This window comes from Oncorhynchus nerka, linkage group LG21 (assembly GCF_034236695.1).
Source record: "Oncorhynchus nerka isolate Pitt River linkage group LG21, Oner_Uvic_2.0, whole genome shotgun sequence".
Lineage (NCBI taxonomy): Eukaryota > Metazoa > Chordata > Actinopteri > Salmoniformes > Salmonidae > Oncorhynchus > Oncorhynchus nerka.
Genome location: NC_088416.1, coordinates 23,531,811 through 23,550,541, shown reverse-complemented (window position 1 = coordinate 23,550,541; position 18,731 = coordinate 23,531,811). Strand labels below are relative to the sequence as shown.

Genomic DNA, 18,731 nt, shown 5'->3' with positions numbered 1-18,731 from the left:
TATCGGTCCATTAAGCGAGGGTAGCTCAATCAATCCCAGATAAAGTATTTGAAATGATTTTGAATAGTATTTGAACCCAGGTGTGGTGTCACGCAGGAACACTTTGGCCTGTTGATATAAATCTGTTTTTACTGGTATGTTTTTCCACCTATAGAAAATGTGTGTGTGTGTGTGTGTGTGTGTGTGTGTGTGTGTGTGTGTGTGTGTGTGTGTGTGTGTGTGTGTGTGTGTGTGTGTGTGTGTGTGTGTGTGTGTGTGTGTGTATATATGTGTATGTGTGTGTGTGTATATGTGTGTGTGTGCGTGCGTGTGTGCGTGTGTTCGTGCGCTCTGTAGACACATACACTGCTATAACACTGCTATTTCCCTCGCTTCCTTTCCACAGGATCCCCCCATTAGTTTTACAGTAACGAGAACACAACTCTACTCCCAAACACAACGCACTTGAATGGTTGCGCTTCTATTTGAGGCAGAAATGAACTTAACAGATCTAAGGACGGGAACCAATGAAAATAGTTGTGTTTATTTTTACTTTTTAATGAGAGTGACTGAGGACTTGAAGATCATTGCTTGGCTACATAATGTGCATTTAGCTAGTATGTGCATGCCTTGCTATAGAATACCAAGAACCATATCTTCAAGCTCTACACCATTCCTGCTGGACCAACTCTGCACGATTCATCTGCTAAACCACAGTTCAATATAGTGAAAGCAGTCCACTGCACAGAGACAGTATTGATTGGTATCTAGCCGTAATATTAAACGTATGCAAGCCACAATGAAGTCCTATTAGTAACAGAAGTCTGGGTGCAGTTTGTATAATTAATTCCTCTACCAGGCAGGCAGGCAGGCAGGTAGGTAGGCAGGATGGTACTGTGTATGGTAATATTGGTAGAGATCCTCCCTCTGTCTCTCCTGCTTATCTATGTCATCCTCATGAGAGAGGAAGAGTAGTCTGTTGAATACCTCACGTGTCTGATCTGTGGCACTCCCCTTCACCCTACTGTATGTGGGATCTTAATTTGAGCCAGTTTGCCACAACAGGAAATAATCCTGCAGCAACAGGACATTTGAATTATTATTCATGGACAGTTTTTGTAGGGGTTGATATGTTTGTTTTTTTGTTTGGGCAAATCCCGTCTTACATTTTAAAGTGGAAATTACAAACGTAAGAAGCCTTTTTAAACCTTGAATACACTACAAGTTTGCATTTCCTGCCGTGCAGGGAAATGATCAACAACAAAAGAATGATCCAATTAAGATCCTAGATCTGTATCTTCCTCCTCTTCTTCCTCATCCCTCCCCCTCCTCCTAATCTGGTTGAACCCAGCTCCGGGGATGAAACATGCACACAGATGTTTTATTTATGTTGGAGAATCCATCTCTCTCCCTCGCTCTCTCTCTTCCCCCTGTGTCTGTCTTTCTGTGTGTGTGACTGAGTGTGAAATACATGTTAAACAGTACCTCTGAGGAGTCCCCTCCCCTGTAGGGTGTCCGGTACAGGTGTCAGAGTACAGCATCGCCCCACCCCTCCCTATCCTCCCTCTCTTCCTCTCCCTCTGTCATACTGTGATGACGGCTTCCTCTCTTCCTCTGACTCTTCTCGACTGAGACTCATCTGAACTGGCCTCCTGGCCTGCTACTCTGCTCCAGTCTCAGGGGCTTTACTGTTGTTTCCACTGGGAGTCACAACTGACTAGTATGCTCTTCTATCATTGTTGCCATTCTTAGTAGCAGCTGTACTAGTTGTATTCATTTTAGTGGTGGTATTTGTTCCAAAGCCACAATCATTGCTATTCCCATACAGTAATTACAATGATACTCAGTGGGCCTAAGGAACAGTAATCTGATAGCAGATGCTGTTGTTGGGCACCTGGTGCCTCCAACCCACTGGTAAACATAGGGCTCGGGTGCAGGAGATTTCTCCTCTGAGATCTGCCTCCTCTTCTTCCCATTTGAACCCTTTGACAAGCGTAGCACAGCTCCACGGTGGCCTCAGGTTCACAATGTAACCCTCTGTTCACCTCCAAAACACCTTTCTAGACACTTCCATCGGCATCCTACCAACCCTTAAGCCACTTGCAAACTCCAGCTCCCTTGCCAGCACCTCCCTTCTCCCCTCTGTCAGCCTGCCCTAGAGTAGCAATCTCCCTCGCTCCCGGACCCTCCCTCTCTCTGTCCGTCCATCAGTCACACCAGTCAGTCCGTTCCGCTCTGAGGGTGTTCTGTACTCTCCTATTCATTTGTTTGTTTGACAGAGAGAGAGCGAGACAGATAGCGAGAGAGAGAGACGGATAGAGAGAAAGAGAGAGAGAGAGATGGCGAGGGAGGAAAAAAAAAGAGGAGAGCGCTAGCCGCTTCTCGTCATGCTGTTTTCATCTCCATTGGCTGTCAGTCATCACCTGGGCGGGAACACTCCACTGCAGGTTGGCAGAGCTGGCAGACCTGCCCATAATTGACGCTAGTCTCTTGGAAGAGAGGAGGAAGAAGAGGGGGAGAAGGAGGCAGCTTTAATGAATCATATTGGTGTTGTTCTGCCTGTCAGTCATCCCCCTATCAGTTGTCAAAAGTGAGAATAAAACTTTACTGTATAGTTTCGAGTAAACTGAGCATCATGTAGGTTCTATGCTTCTATAGTGTGATGATGTGCAGTACATTTCATATCCACTGGGTTATGTCCAATGATGTTCCCAATGAAAACAAATCCAGCACATACTGTAGTAGAATAGGGTTTGTGATGCACAACAATACGTGTACCCAAAGAGAATACGAGGAACACACACACACACCCATCAGTCCAGAGAAGTAACCGTTTGTGGCAGTTTAGAACACACACACCAATCGAACCAGCAGTGTGACCCCCCCCCCCCCCCCCCTCCTACCGGGGACTGATTGGACAGTAAAGGGCAACATTAAAAGACAGTCACACCTAGACATGTATTGATCACTGTGTCTGCATGCTGGAGAGAGACAGAAGAGGAACTCCCCATTTAGACTCGCTCAACAGACTGTGTTTGTGTTTGCCAGTTAACAGCATGTGTGTTTGTAGCAGTTTGGTGCAGTTTGTTGATGTGTATAGCTGTGCATATGCAGCTAATGGATATAAATGGATTTCACCCTTTAGAAGTTTGACTATGTCTTCATCCAAATGCAACAGTGTGCTTGCATTCTTCTCTCTGATTGCTAGTTGAATTAGGCTGACACTAAAAGGACTCCAGTCGTTCGTCATGTAAGAGCTTGTTCAAATGTCATAGAGAATTACTATCTATCTCAATGCATGGCAGAGCTCAATCTCCCAGGTGACACATTTCTCAGTATTCCAGACATCTTCCCCCTCCCGCCTCGTGTCTCCTGCCCTCCCTGTCGCACAGTCCCACTGTGCCCACCTCTTCCGCCACCCCCGCCACTTCTGCCCACTACACCACCCTGTCTCTGACAGCATGCCACCATACAGATCCTGCATGTTAATTAATGCCCGCCCGCCCACGACTGTGCCCGCCTGCAGCGTCCTCCTCCTCGTCCCTGGTCCCGTGTGTGCTGCTCTACCCTACACACTCACGCACACACACTCTGAGGCCAGCCAGTTATCAGCGGCCCAGCAGCGGAGTGGAGGGCTACAGAGGATGTAATTTCACTGGAGTGGAATGTGACAGCTTGACCTTCTCCTCTCTCCAGGGCCCAATCCTCATCACCATAGATACCTGGCTCCGCCGGGCTCCGCCGGGCTCCGCGCTACACCCATATAGCCGTATTATTATCAACACCATTACCATCACTACTATACTCCCCCTCCGATATCAAACAATCGCGGTTGGAACTCATTTGCCCATCATAGTCAAGAGGAGCCCAAACACAACTCCACCATGGTGACCTCTCTAAGCCGTCACAGAGAACCATAATGCCCTGTGGAGTTTCATCGTGCCTGGGTTAGACTAACTCGACTCTGTCCCGGGTGAGGCTTGTTGTGGATGTTGTCGCGTCTAGTGGTTGGTCTTACACAATCTGACGCCTGTTTCTGGCTGCTTGTGTAGAGTAGTCGATATGCCTTGACTCACATTCTGACTGAACAGCACTCCTCTGCGAAGAAGACACTGATCTTACTAGCAGTTCATTTCATAATGCTCTCTATATCATGCTGAAGGGCATTGGGCTGTGTCATGGCTTCGGAATCTAAAACAGAGAGCTAGCCTCTCTCATTAGCCCTGGCTCTCTCATGCCTGTGTGGGCTATATGGTTGGCACAGTGGTTGGCTTGTGGTTGGCAGGGCTAGTCGGCTGGTACAGCTGCCCTTCACACCCACAGTCTGTCATGAGAACTGGGGGTCCATGGCTACTGTGGTTTATACACTACACTCAAGGACACCTTGGCTAGCCGTGCTCGTCCCTGGAACCTCTGCTGGGCAGCTGAGGGACGGAGGAGACTCTTCTCTAGCACCAGAGTCTGTGGAGGAAATGCACTTGATTCCAAACTCCTCCTGTGGCTTCTGATGTTCTGTGTGTATCCTGTATAGTCTATCTGCTCCTAGCACACTTCACCATCACCCTCTCTCAGTTCACACCAATAACATCTTCAACTCAGCGCCAGTCTGCCTGCCCGCCTCACAACACCGCAAGGGTACAGAGAGAAGGAGGGAGATAGAAAAAAGTGGGGGAGAGCAACAAGATAGAGGTAGAGAGAGGGAAGTCAGAGATTAGATGGAGACACCGATTGGGGGAGAGAGAGAGCAGAACGAGGAAAGATGGAAGGGGGGAGATGAGCAGAGAGAGGGAGAGATGGAGGAAGGGGTAGAGGGAAAGCGAGGGAGCGATTTAATGGTGTAATTAAGTTCCTGATAGCACTCTGGGAGATGTGCTTTGGCCAGGCTCCAGTAGAGCTTAGCACTACACCAAGGCTCTTCAGCCTGCTCTCCTCTCCTGCCTTTAGAGGAACACACACACACACTCACACACACACACATGAAGTTTAAACACACTCACACCGCACAAACACACAGACACATGGTTTCTAGCTCACTCTGTCACACACAAACACACAAACTCAGTCCATGTACAGTTGAACACACAGAGAGACACACACACTCAGCGCTGGCAGGCTCCACCACATTGCGCTAAGGCAAAAGATGAAAGACACAAAGGAGAGAGAGAAGCGACGGATGAATATGAGCAACTGTCACTCAGATCAGGCACACTCACAGCTGCAGTGACATACACACATTACACACACACTGCTGCAATGACATACACACATTACACATACACTGCTGCAATGACATACACATACACACATTACACACACACTGCTGCAATGACATACACATACACGTATTACACACACACACACTGGCATGCTCTTTTTTATACAAGCACACATACACATTGCATATCATTCACTCCTTCTAAAACCTCACAGAAATACCCCCCTTACACACACACACACACACACACACACACACACACACACGCACGCACACACACACACACACACAGAGCAGCCAGTTTCCCTCAAAGCGTACCTTTAATAGCTTTAAAAGTCCTCTGCTGCCTCTCTCTCTTTGTACAGTCAGTCAGTCAGTCTAGTTTTATACTAGCTGCTGCTGGCTGGCTGGCAGCACAATCACTCCTCACTTATCCGTGTGTGTGTGTGTGTGTGTGTCCATATCTCTCTTTCTCACTCTCGTGCTCGTGCTCTTTCTCTCTTTCTCTTCCTCTCTCCTCCTCTCTCTATCTCTCCATCTTTGTCCGTCAATTTAAGGGTCAGGGTTCAACCCAGGTACCCATGAAGTGTTGGACTGCAGGGGTGGAGTAGTCAACCTATTCCAAATAGTGCTCCCTTATTGTATTTTTCACCGTTTAGCCACTCAATGGGCTGTCTGGTGTGGCTGTAATTGTGTGATTGATGCATATCAATTATCACCTTGACCTGGCTCCTCCCTCCATCTGGGAGAGTGACATTACTCTTGTAGCCGTTATCACGGAACCGTTATCTAAGAGACAATATGCGTTATGAGGACTGTTAAAATAACACCAGCTTATTTTCCCATCTGCGCTGTCCGTTCAGGTTTAACGTCGTCCAGCTGAGCAAGAAATAGAGAGCGAGCGAGCGAGAGAGAGAGGAGGAGGGGGGGGGAGCAACCCCTCATCTCTCCATTCCACTTCCCTCGCCTCCTTCGGGCCACGCAGAGCAGCAGATCAATATGGGGTTTAATTGAGGAGCATGTGTATTATTCTTCTGAGTTGCAGTAGTTGGGATCTGTTGGGATTTGTCCCCGAGGAAGAAAAGGATTTCAAAGAGAGAGCGACAGAGACTTGGAAATAGGACAGAATATATAGCAGTCGCTTCTTTTAGTTGTGTTTGTTTAAACTCCCGGAGCGGAGCATATGATACTTGTGCGTCGTTGCATGCACTTCTTTTCTGGGGATATCGCGTAATATTTACGCGCTGTGAAACACCGAGCTGGAGCGACGTCTATTCGGTCCTGGACGCACGATGCTGATCGGTACGTCTGGAGCTTTTTACCTTGTATTCAGAAACCGCGCCTGATGTGGTTTCGAGGGTCCGCTGTCCATTCTTTCATTTCTGGAGACGTGTAGCACACGGTCGGGCGCCTAGAACACATGACTCAAGCACTATCGGTTTAGCCCTTTTAAACATATGTGAATTTTATATAAAATATGACAATGTTTTATAGAAATATAGCTTTGTAAGTTGTACGCACTAGCGGAAAGACCAGTGCGCAGTTGAATTCTCAAATATGAATGAGGGACAGTCACATTCAGACGCAGATTAATGTGCAGTGTTGGGTGGTAATTGTAGCCTACGGCATTTCTTTGTTTATTTATTCTTCTGAAATACACAAGTGGAGTATTTGTCTTGCCAGACCATTGGAAGTGTAGGATACCGCAGCTACCCGAAGATTACGCACAATGATCCCGTAAAATCGTGGAGTTGTGGATCATCAGTGACGTTAAGCCTGCAAATATGTATTCCTTCTATTTACAGTTCAGATGTAAGTTTTCTTTAATAAGACATTACATGCTGTCGAAAGTAGGCTACCGGTCATTTTTGGGACAAAATCTTAGGCTAGGAATGAATCCCCTTTTTTGGAATGATGAGATATTTATATTTGAACATTTCTCATGTGATTTATCTTCAAGGACGAATCCAGTGAATGCCAAACTTTATATTCAACAAATATGAATGTATCTGCTGTTTTGATGTTGAGCTTGATTTCATCTCTCCCTCAACTTGACGGGTGCGTAGGCTATCGGTGTCAGACCTGTGAAAACTTGAATTAAATATTTACAGAAACCGCTCCTCTAATGCATTTGAAAAGCCACGCGGCTCCTTGTTGGTTAACTATAATAACGTCATTATTCATGTTAGACCTTAGAAACGAAATCTGAAAGTGAATGATTGCCTTGTTATAACGCGGTCCTCTCCGGGATTCTGCTTCTTCAATGATGGGGGGGGGGGTCTCGACGAATCATGGTTCACAATAGACTTTCTGTGGTATAGGCTATTGCAATAGGTTAATCAATTTCGTTTATATTGTCAATAGTAATTCATGGACATCTTACGTTTTGTAATTTAAGATATAGATTTAGTACATATCTATCGATCGTCTGCATAGGATTGAGGATTGTTCCTTTGAGAAAGACAGAGGCTAGAACAGGAATGTATTGATCAACACACACAGGTCAATTTGCATTATGGGTTATATCACACCATTAAGCAAAACCACTAAATCCTATTATGCCCTCTATACATAGGAACCACCTGTCCTCTATACATAGGAACCACCTGTCCTCTATACATAGGAGCCACCTACCCTCTATACATAGGAGCCACCTGTCCTCTATACATAGGAACCACCTGTCCTCTATACATAGGAACCACCTGTCCTCTATACATAGGAGCCACCTACCCTCTATACATAGGAGCCACCTGCCCTCTATACATAGGACCCACCTGCCCTCTATACATAGCCACCTGAACATAGGAACACCTGCCCTCTATACATAGGAGCCACCTGCCCTCTATACATAGGAGCCACCTGCCCTCTATACATAGGAGCCACCTGCCCTCTATACCACCTGCCCTCTATACATAGGAGCCACCTGCCCTCTATACATAGGAGCCACCTGTCCTCTATACATAGGAACCACTATACATAGGAGCCACCTGCCCTCTATACATAGGAACCATAGGGAGCCACCTGCCCTCTATACATAGGGAGCCACCTGCCCTCTATACATAGGAGCCACCTACATAGGAACCACCCCTCTATACATAGGAGCCACCTGCCCTCTATACATAGGAGCCACCTGCCCTCTATAGGAGCCACATAGGAACCACCTGCCCTCTATACATAGGAACCACCTGCCCTCTATACATAGGAGCCACCTGCCCTCTATACATAGGAGCCACCTGCCCCCTAGGAACCACCTATACATAGGAACCACCTGCCCTCTATACATAGGAACCACCTGCCCTCTATACATAGGAGCCACCTGCCCTCTATACATAGGAGCCACCTGCCCTCTATACATAGGAACCACCTGCCCTCTATACATAGGAACCACCTAGGAGCCACCTCTATACATAGGAGCCACCTGCCCTCTATACATAGGACCACCTGCCCTCTATACATAGGAACCACCTGCCCTCTATACATAGGAACCACCTGTCCTCTATACATAGGAACCACCTGTCCTCTATACATAGGAACCACCTGCCCCTATACATAGGAACCACCTGCCCTCTATACATAGGAACCACCTGCCCTCTATACATAGGAACCACCTGCCCTCTATACATAGGAACCACCTGCCCTCTATACATAGGAGCCACCTGCCCTCTATACATAGGAACCACCTGTCCCTCTATACATAGGAACCACCTGCCCTCTATACATAGGAACCACCTGTCCTCTATACATAGGAGCCACCTGCCCTCTATACATAGGAACCACCTGCCCTCTATACATAGGAGCCACCTGCCCTCTATACATAGGAACCACCTGCCCTCTATACATAGGAGCCACCTGCCCTCTATACATAGGAGCCACCTGCCCTCTATACATAGGAACCAAGGAGATAATGATGACAATATGAATAGAATGTGCAATAGATAGCTTATATAGTATAGCCCTATTTTCTACCAGTACTTTTTTATTTATTTTCCCTGATAGGCCAAGGTTACAGGAACCTTGCAGCAACCTTGACTGGTTGTCTTACTGCTCTCCTCTGGATCTCATCACAGTTGCCTCTGAGAAACTGAAACAAGATGTATGACCCTATCAGTCCACTCTGAAATGGAGGACTTTGCCGTTTGCTCTATACGTGATCCTGCAACCCATGACAACGTCGAGGCAGTCTGTGTATTGGTAGTGTGGTTGAGAGGGGTGTGAGAGAGAGGACAGACAGATGTACTGCAGGGCCGAGACTACACTAACCTAACACTGCTCTGCTGCCATTTTACTCCCCTGCCAGAGTCACTACTGGAATGGATGTGTCCTATATGACATCTGTCTCTACATATATCAGGCATGGAGGCCATCTTTCCAACTTAGAGAGAGAGAGAGAGAGAGACAGAGAGAGAGAGCAAGAGAGAGACACACGCACACACACTGACACGCACACACGCACACACACTGACACACACACACACACACACACACACACACACACACACACACACACACACACACACACACACACACACACACACACACACACACACACACACACACACACACACAGGGCCCCCTCCAGGGATGATGGATAAGCCTTTAACTGAGATTGCGGGGTGCTCTCAGATCCCAGAGCTAGCTCTTAAAATGACTTCGGTAAAAAACACTGATGAGTCGTGCAAATGGTTTCCATTAGCATTTCTCCAGGTCTTTATTCCTGTTCGTAATGTCTTCCTGGCAGGCCTACAGGGGAGAAAGATGCATGTGAGGCACAAAGCTGCCAATGAGATGTATGGTGGAGTATTTAGGAGGTCTATTTTACTGTTCTGTTCTCACCTAGACCCTCACCACTAGCATCGGTCAAGTCATAAACTGAAATCACCCCACCCATCAGACTGTGGTGCATAAAAACGCAGTCACTTTTCAGACACAGTTTGGTGGGGGACAGCGGGATCACACACGCGCACACACACACACACACACACACACACACACACACACACACACACACACACACACACACACAGTTCCTTGTGGATACACTGACTGTCCAATGACATCACCATGGTCTTGTGTGAGTGGGGAAAGGTCTGTGGTCTGACTGTCACTGTGTGGCTGGAGGGGTGGGGGTGGGGGGGGACCTTGCCTCTAACAACTGACCCTCACTCCACCCCTTACCTGTTCTCCCACCTTACCCCCAGGCTGCAGAAGGCCTGATTATAGCCCTGCCTGTCTGTGCCTTTGGGAGGAGACTCTTTCCTTTCTTCTCCTCGGCTGCTCTTATCTGTGGGATCAGGGAAACGGGAGGAAGCTGAAAGGACAGGCTTAATCTGTGGTAAACAGGGGCCCATACCTGGGCTAGGCTAGGGGTAATTACAGGGGGGTAGGGTTACCCTCTGGATGGATGGATGGGTGGGTGGGTGGGTGGGTGGGTGGTGGGTGGGTGGGAAGGTATAAATGCTTACTTACAAACCCTTAACCAACAATGCAGTTTTAAGAAAATACCAACAAAAAAGTAAGAAATAAGAATAACAAATCATTCAAGAGCAGCAGTAAATAACAATAACAGGGCTATATACAGGGGGTACCGGTACAGAGTCAATGTGCGGGGGCACCGGTGTCGAGGTGCCCCCGCACAAATCCATGTCATTTTCAGTGTTATTGTAATCCACAGTACACACATTTTACATTTACATTTGAGTCATTTAGCAGACACTCTTATCCAGAATGACTTACAGTTAGTGCATTCATAAGTGCATTTTAAAGCCTTGTGCTTTACACAATCATGGCTATAGACAGTGATACGACCTATGGACACTTCCAGGCATGGGCTACTTGTGTTCCATAGTCCAGTCCATTCTGCTGTATTGAGGCCATTCTGTTCTATTCCCAGGCAGGCAGTGTGGAAGGCCAGTCTGTCTGTAGCGTTGGGTAATTGCATGGTTGTTTGATGTCCCCAGGTGTTCATGGTGTAAATCAGTGGAGCTAATTAAAAGGCTGTGTTGTTGGACTGAAGAAAAAGAAGAGTTTGTCTGAATGCCATAGTTCACTTCTCACCAACTTCCCTCTCCGAGCTCTCACATCGTCATACTTCACATACTAACATCACAGGGTATGTGACGTGGTATTTGTGGCATGTATGGCTGTGTGTCTATGTCTTTGAGACTGTCTCTGTGTGTGTGTGTGTGTGTGTGTGTGTGTGCGTGTGTGTGTAGTAAGGCAGCCGTGGACATTTAGTTTGCTGCTCCTGGACAGGTACAGAGGCAGAGACAGGCGTGATGGATGGATTTTCTGGACCTCCCATCTCCTCCTCCATCCCTCATGGTTGCCTTGGCAGTGGCAGCTCTCCTGTTCTTTGTGACTTAACCCAGCTCCACCTGCCTTGTAGGGCCAGCACACTATGCACACAGAGAGACAAACTATACAGGAAACATCCTACCCCACCCCCTATGCTATTCCACCTCCTGATCTCCCAACCCTCCTACACACACACACACACACACACACACACACACATTATGTTCTTCTATCCTCTTGGGGACATTTCCTTTCAAATTATATTTTCCCTAACCCTTACCATAATCCTAACCTTAACCCTAATTCCAAACCTATGTCTTACCCTAACCCTAATTCGAACCCTAACCCTAATTGTAACCCTAACCCTAAACCTAACCCCCAAGCTTAAAATAGCCTTTGTCCTCATGGGGATGTGGGAAATGTCGCCACGAGGGAGAATTTTCCTTGATTTACTATCCTTATTGGGACATTTGGGGATATTAGGTCCCCACAAGGATAGAAGAACAAACCAAGGCACACACAAGCACCCACACACACACTTTATCTCTCTCTCTCACACACACACATAAACCTGGCTATCCTACCTCCCTCACCCCAGGGGCCTTGCCCTGCTCTGTATGCCTCATGGTTGTGTATGGACAGGGGGTGAGCTGGGTAGGAGCTGATTCCCAACCCCCTTTATCCAGTTAGAGCCCCCAGGTCCAGGTGCTGCTCTCTCTCTGTACTGTATCTACTGCCTGGCTGCGTCTCTGTCATCCCTCCGAACATGACACAGAGTTACTTACCTTGTTAGTCCCAGCAGAGATGCATGCTAGGTGATGTTTTCCTATGCTTTGATGGATCTGGGGGGATGATGGTGGGCTTAACGGATTGTATAGTTCAGTCAACTAATGATATGTGTCTACCTGGCCCTGCAGGGGCTTTAAAGCCTGGCCATGTTCTCGCTCTAATTTTCTCTTCTAATTGAGTGTTTCTTAGTGTTGTTTAGTGTGTCAGACATCTGTATGTACACCCTTGTGTGTGTGTGTGTGTGTGTGTGTGTGTGTGTGTCAGCCTCTCTGGCCCGGGTCCACTGCGGGGAGTGACAGTCCAGTCATTACAGTGAAGTGGCAGTGGGGGCTTGATTGGCCTGCCTGCTGAATTGACGTGATGATGACTGTGTGTTAGGGGCTGGGGGGCTTATGGGAGGCATATGGGGGGCCCAGCAGGGGATCTGACAACATAAAAAATGTTCCCTGGAACAACACTGCTGGATGCTGAACAGCAAAGCCAGTCCACTTTAGCCCCTTATTCTCCAAGGCTAAAAATGATAAACAACTCAGCCTATTATTGTGTGTGTGTGTGTCGTGCGTATAGGCTACACTTTTATTTGTGTTGTCAGCTTGTGTGTGTGTGTCTGTGGCATGTACATTTTCGTTTCCGTTATATGCCTTAGTGTGTGTCTGTGTGTGCACAACCTCTTGCCAGCTGCTGTCTCCTGGAGGCAGCTTGCTCTTTTAAAGTGAAGAGGGGGACTCGTCCTCCACTTGACTTTGAGACCTTTAGTTAGAGGAGGAACAGAGAGGACAGACCTTAACAACAGACACAAGCCAAGAGAAGAGGGGAAATAAGGACAGGAGAGAGAGAGAGAGAGAGAGAGAGAGAGAGAGTTGGTAAAGGAGATTTAAAAAGAGGTGAAAGAAGGAAGGCGCATTTCTCGTTCATCACACCAGGCAGTCTAACTTCCCTAACCCTTAAAGAATGGGTTGTGGCTCGCAAAACAACAAACATAATTGATTTTACCATCAAAACCAGGGAGGGCATTCATCACAACAATGTGGCTCTCTCTCAGACACTGATCTGGAATACTCCAGGGTCCACTTCACAAAATAGAGTGCAGCGTGTGTAAAGGATGGTAGCCACCAGTATGCATAGACACACTGGATATGTCCCAAATTGCATCCTATTCCCGATATAGTGCACTACTTTTGGCCAGAGCCTAATGGTCCCTGGTCAAAAGTAGTGCACTACATAGGGAATAGGGTGCCATTTGGGATGCAACCACTGGTGGATCTGTTTGCTTTGTTAGCCGTTTGGCTGCTCACCTCAGCCTGCCTGTACTGGCTCTGTAATCTCAGGAGTATTTATTTAACAGCCCACTGCACACTGGATTAATTAGACCTGCAGTGAATTAAATGCTTTGCCCTGGTCCTCTACCCACACACACACTACCCAGCTAGCGCATAATGTTCTGATAACCATATGTTTCTTAGAGCTTGGTGAGAGCATGGTTGTCCTATGGTTATTTTGCATACAACCTTTCCACAATGTTCTGGGAATGGTGCCAGGATATCCAGCTAGCACATAACGTTCTGAGAACCATATAGTTCTTATTTGGGAGTTTCAGTACTCCAGGATAACTTTTTTTCTGCGTGTTTCCTCGTGGTTTTATTTGAAGTATTGTTCAGAGAACATTTCGAAAACGTTATTCTGTTGGAAAAGTTTTGTACTTCAGCGTAACATTCTCAGGTTCTCGTGGTTCTATTTAAAGTCATGTCACTCACTGTTCAGAGGACATTAAGAAAATGTTGTGGGAAAATGTCAGTACTTCAGTAATGTTTTCTGCAGGTTTCGTTATGGTTCTATTTAAAGTCATGTTGTCAAAACATTACAAAAACTTTCCATAAAAACCACAAAACATTAAAGTTCAAAGAACATTATTTAAAACATATAGATTCCCTTCTCAGCATGAACAAAATTATTGTTAAATGTGTTCAGGTGTGTTGGCCATGCCCACACACCTGATCTTAATGAGTGCTTGTTTCCTTTGGTTCATATCTCACTGAGTTACAATAAAAGAGTTTGCATGATTAATGCCTAAGCAAATTAATTTGTGCTTGGAGTTCAAAACAGTTAGCTTAGGTTAACTGTGTTAGGTTATTTGAAGGTAATTCAATAATACTTATGATATCTGTTCTCAGAACGATGAACAAACCTCCAAGAAAACATTCTCAAATCCTCCCTTCAACTTAACATTTGTGTTCCCAGAACAGTCCAAATTTTCACTTCCATTCTCAGAATATATATATTTTTTAAATACAGTTTTACCAGTCAGGAAACCTATGGCTTCGTTCCCAGAACCAATGGGAAACAAAACTACGTATGTTCCCATAACTTACAAGGAACCAAATGTGTTAGCCTGGAAACATCCTCTGACACACATGCAAACTAATGATGGGAGGGTGAGTCAAAAGCAGGTGCAAGTGAAACGTTTTAATAAAATAAAACAAAACCAAGAACACAACACTAACATGAGGCATAACACCGATACACAAGAAAAATACCAGATATGGGAGATTGACATAAAGGGGAGGAAATGAGGAAGTTAATTGAGTCCAGATGTGAATCGTAATGATTCACAGGTGCATATAATGATGAGTGCCAGGTGTGCGTAATGATGAATCTCAGGAACTGTGGATAGTATTGTGGTTAGTATTCTGGCGACGCCGGAGGGGAGGAGGAGGAGCAGATGTGACAGTACACACCACCCCCCAGCCCCCCCGACGTGCGTCTTCAGCCACAGTATGACGCCGACGAGGACGAAGAGCGGGTCGGTCCGGGTGGCAAAGGTGGAAATCACGGATGATGTTGGGGTCCAGAATATCCTCCACCGGAACCCAACACTGCTCCTCTGGGCCATACCCCTCCCAGTCCACCAGATACTGGAGCCGACCCCCACTATGTTGGGAGTCCAGTAAGGATCTAACGGCGTACACCGGGCCCCCCCTCAATGTTTACGCCTCCGGAGAACCTTGAACGGCCCCACAAACCAGGGGCTCAGTTTCTTGCAGGGCAGGTGGAATGGGATGTTCCTAGTAGAGAGCCAGACGCGATCCCCAGGATGGAACAAAGGGGTCTCACTATGGTGATGGTCTGTCTGCTCCTTCTGACAATGGCGCGCTGGAGTCTCGTGTGCATTGTTCCACACCTCCTCCACGTTCCGGAACCACTCATCTACCACAGGAACCGTGGGGCTATGGCCGGCTGGAAAACCAAAACACACTGGAAGGGGGTCAACCCAGTGGAGGAGTGACGTGGAGTTCTGGGCGTACTCTGCACAAGGAAGGAAACGTGTCCACTCACCCTGCCGGTCCTGACAGTGACTCCTCAGGAACCTCCCCAGCTCCTGATTCATCCTCTCCACCTGCCCGTTAGCCTGAGGCCGATACCCAGATGTGAGGCTAACCGTGACCCCAAGCTTCTCCAAGAAGGTCCTCCATACTCGGGATGTGAATTGGGGGCACGGTCCGAGACGATGTCCTCCGTAAGGCCATAATGCCAGAAAACCTGTTGGAAGAGTGCCTCAGCAACCTGGAGAGCAGTGGGAAGAACAGGAAGAGTGATTCATTGACATGACTTGGAGACTATCCACTTCCACCAGAATGGTGGTGAAACCATCAGAAGGGGGAAGATCAGTAACAAAGTCAATGGATAGATGGGATCAAGGTCGCTGAGGCACGGAATGCCGAGCTTCCCTGCCGGAGCGTTCCAGGGGGAGCACAAACGGAACATGAGTTGACATACCGCATAATATCCTGCACCAAGGTGGGCCACCAGTATTTCTCAGAGATGGATTAGGCGATAGGTCAGCGTGAAGTAAAACCTGGTGAAGAAGAGGGCCCATCTGGCGTGGCATGGATTCAGTCTCCTCACTGTCCGTATGTACTCAAGGTTCCGATGGTCGGTGAGGATGATGAATGGTTCGTTGGGACCCTCCAGCCAGTCTCTACACCTCTAATGCCAACTTCAGCGCCAAGAGCCCCCGATCGGCGACGTCGTAATTCCTGTGGGGGACAGTTTCTTGTAGAAAAAAGCACAAGCATACCATTTCAGTGGATCCCCGTGTCCTTGTGACAAAACTGCCCCGACACCCACCTCTGATGCGTCTACCTCAATCACAAAAGGCAGCATGGGATCTGGGTGATTTAGCAAGGGGGTGGAGGTGAAACGCCCCTTGAGGAGATGAAAGGCCTCGTTGGCTGCTGGAGACCAAACCAACCTACGAGGCCCACACTTGAGGAGCGAAGTGAGGGTGGTGGCTACGGTGCTGAATCTCCTGATGAAGCGGCGGTAAAAGTTGGCAAATCCCAAAAACCATTGTAACCCCTTGGTGGTTGGGACTGGCCATGACCTTACCGCATCTACCTTCTTGTCCTCCATCCTCACTCCCTGCGGGCTGATTTGGTAGCCCAAGAAGGAGACTGCCTTGACGAATAGGTGGTTAGCCAAGAGCCGTTCCAGGACTGCTAGAACGTGAGTGATGTGATCTTCCAGGTTGGTTGAGAAGATCAGGATGTCATCGATGTACACAGTCACCTGACATCCAAGCATGTCCCTGAACACCTCGTTGACGAATGCCTGGAACACTGACGGAGCATTGGCTAAGCCAAAGGGCATAACCAAGTACTCATAGTGACCAGACGTCATGCTGAACGCCGTCTTCCACTCATCCCCCACCCGGATGCGAATGAGATTGTAGGCACTCCACAGGTCCAGTTTGGTGAAGAACCGGGCCCCGCGGAGCTGCTCGATGGCAGACGGCACCAGCAGGAGAGGGTACCGATACTTCGTGGTCATTGAGTCCACGGTAATCGATACAGGGACGATCCTGATATTCCTCCGGGATGTTGAGCTAGAGGGAAACCACAGGACTCTCAACCGATGTGGAACCACAGGGGACAGGAAATCAGGTCTTCTGGCATCCTCGACCATGAGATGGTAGGGTTATGGCACTGAAGCCAAGGTAGGCCGAGGATGATCCTGTGAACTGGTGCACTGGTGATGAAGGGGATGTTTTCCTGGTGATTGGGCTCCACGGTGAGGGTGAGTGGTTGGGTGATGTGTGGGACGGTTCCAGATCCTAGAGGAGACAAGGGTTTGATCCATAAAGTTCCCTGCGGTGCCGGAATCCACTAAAGCTGTAGACACAGGGCATGAGGGACAGTCAGCCAGAGTGATGGTACTAGAAATAGTCTAACAGGAAGAGCAGTAGATGGAATACAGTAGATGGATCTAGGGGATGTAACATCACGTGACTGTCCCTCTGCTCTAGTGGATCCCGGATTCTGAAGTAACGGACACCGCTGGCGCTTGTGCCCTCCCTGGCCACAGTAAGGACAGAGCCCCAGCTCAATCCATATGCGACGTTCCGCCGCGGGAAGGCGAGGGACTCCTACCTCCATTGGTTCACTTGCCAAAGGAGGGAGAGAAGTGATGGAAATGCCGAGGTTTCCAGAGGAGGTTATCCAAACGGATGGCCATCGTAATGTGCTGCCCCTCGGGCGAGGTTGTTCCGTCTGGACCTCTTGATGCAGACCTCTTCTAAATAACGTGCTGAGCGCCGGCTCATTCCAGCCACTGGAAGCTGCTACACCGGAAGGTAAGCGCATACTCAGCAGCCATCTGATTCCCCTGCTGGAGCTGAAGCAGACACTCACCTCCCTCTCTGCCATCTGCGGGATGACTGAAAATACATTTAAACAGAGTCATGAACCACTCATAAGACTCGAGCTCTTCCTCCTTCCCAGACGGCCGTAGCCGTGGCAACCTTAGACCTCTCGGTGGTGGGGGCTCCCATCTGACGTGCGAAATAGAGGGAGCACTGAAGACGGAAGCCAAAGCATTTAGACGTTGTCCCGTCATATTTCTCCGGGAGGGATAGATGGGCATTGCTGACCTGAGCGGGTTGCTGAATGGGCTGGTGTGCTGACTTGTTGGGCCGGTGGTTAGTATTCTGACGACGTCGTACGCCAGAGGGGAGGAGGAGGACCAGGAGCAGACGTCCTCCGCTGTTGGGACATGGTAGACTGCGGAGAATGTCTTCCGTGGCCGTCCCCAGTTGAGCCAGCTGATCACGGTGTTGACGACGAAGGTCACCTTGTCCATCGATCATCTGGGAGGAGTCCGGTTGTCCTGCTGCTTCCATATTTTGAGTTGGTATTGTGTAATGATGGGGTGGTGAGTCGGAAGCAGGTGCAACGTTTAATAAAACACCAAGAACACAACATTAACATGAGGCATAACGCAGATACACAAGAAAAATACCAGATATGGGAGAGGGACATAAAGGGGAGGAAATTATGACGGTAATGGAGTCCAGGTGTGAATCGTAATGATTCACAGGTGTGCGTAATGATGAGTGCCAGGTGTGCGTAATGATGAATCCCAGGGCCGGTGGTTAGTATTCTGACGACGTCGTACGCCA

The 18,731-nt window shown here is 48.1% G+C and overlaps 1 protein-coding gene across 1 annotated transcript in view; it reads left to right on the top strand.

Moving 5' to 3' along the window:
* The first annotated feature begins 6,174 nt into the window (after positions 1–6,174).
* znf385c (zinc finger protein 385C) overlaps positions 6,175–18,731 on the top strand; it is an 81,010-nt gene continuing 68,453 nt past the window's right edge. Inside the window, exon 1 of the mRNA XM_029625349.2 lies at positions 6,175–6,496. Coding sequence (XP_029481209.1) covers positions 6,487–6,496 — 10 coding nt within the window. The 5' untranslated portion in view covers positions 6,175–6,486. The remainder of the gene's footprint in view (positions 6,497–18,731) is intronic.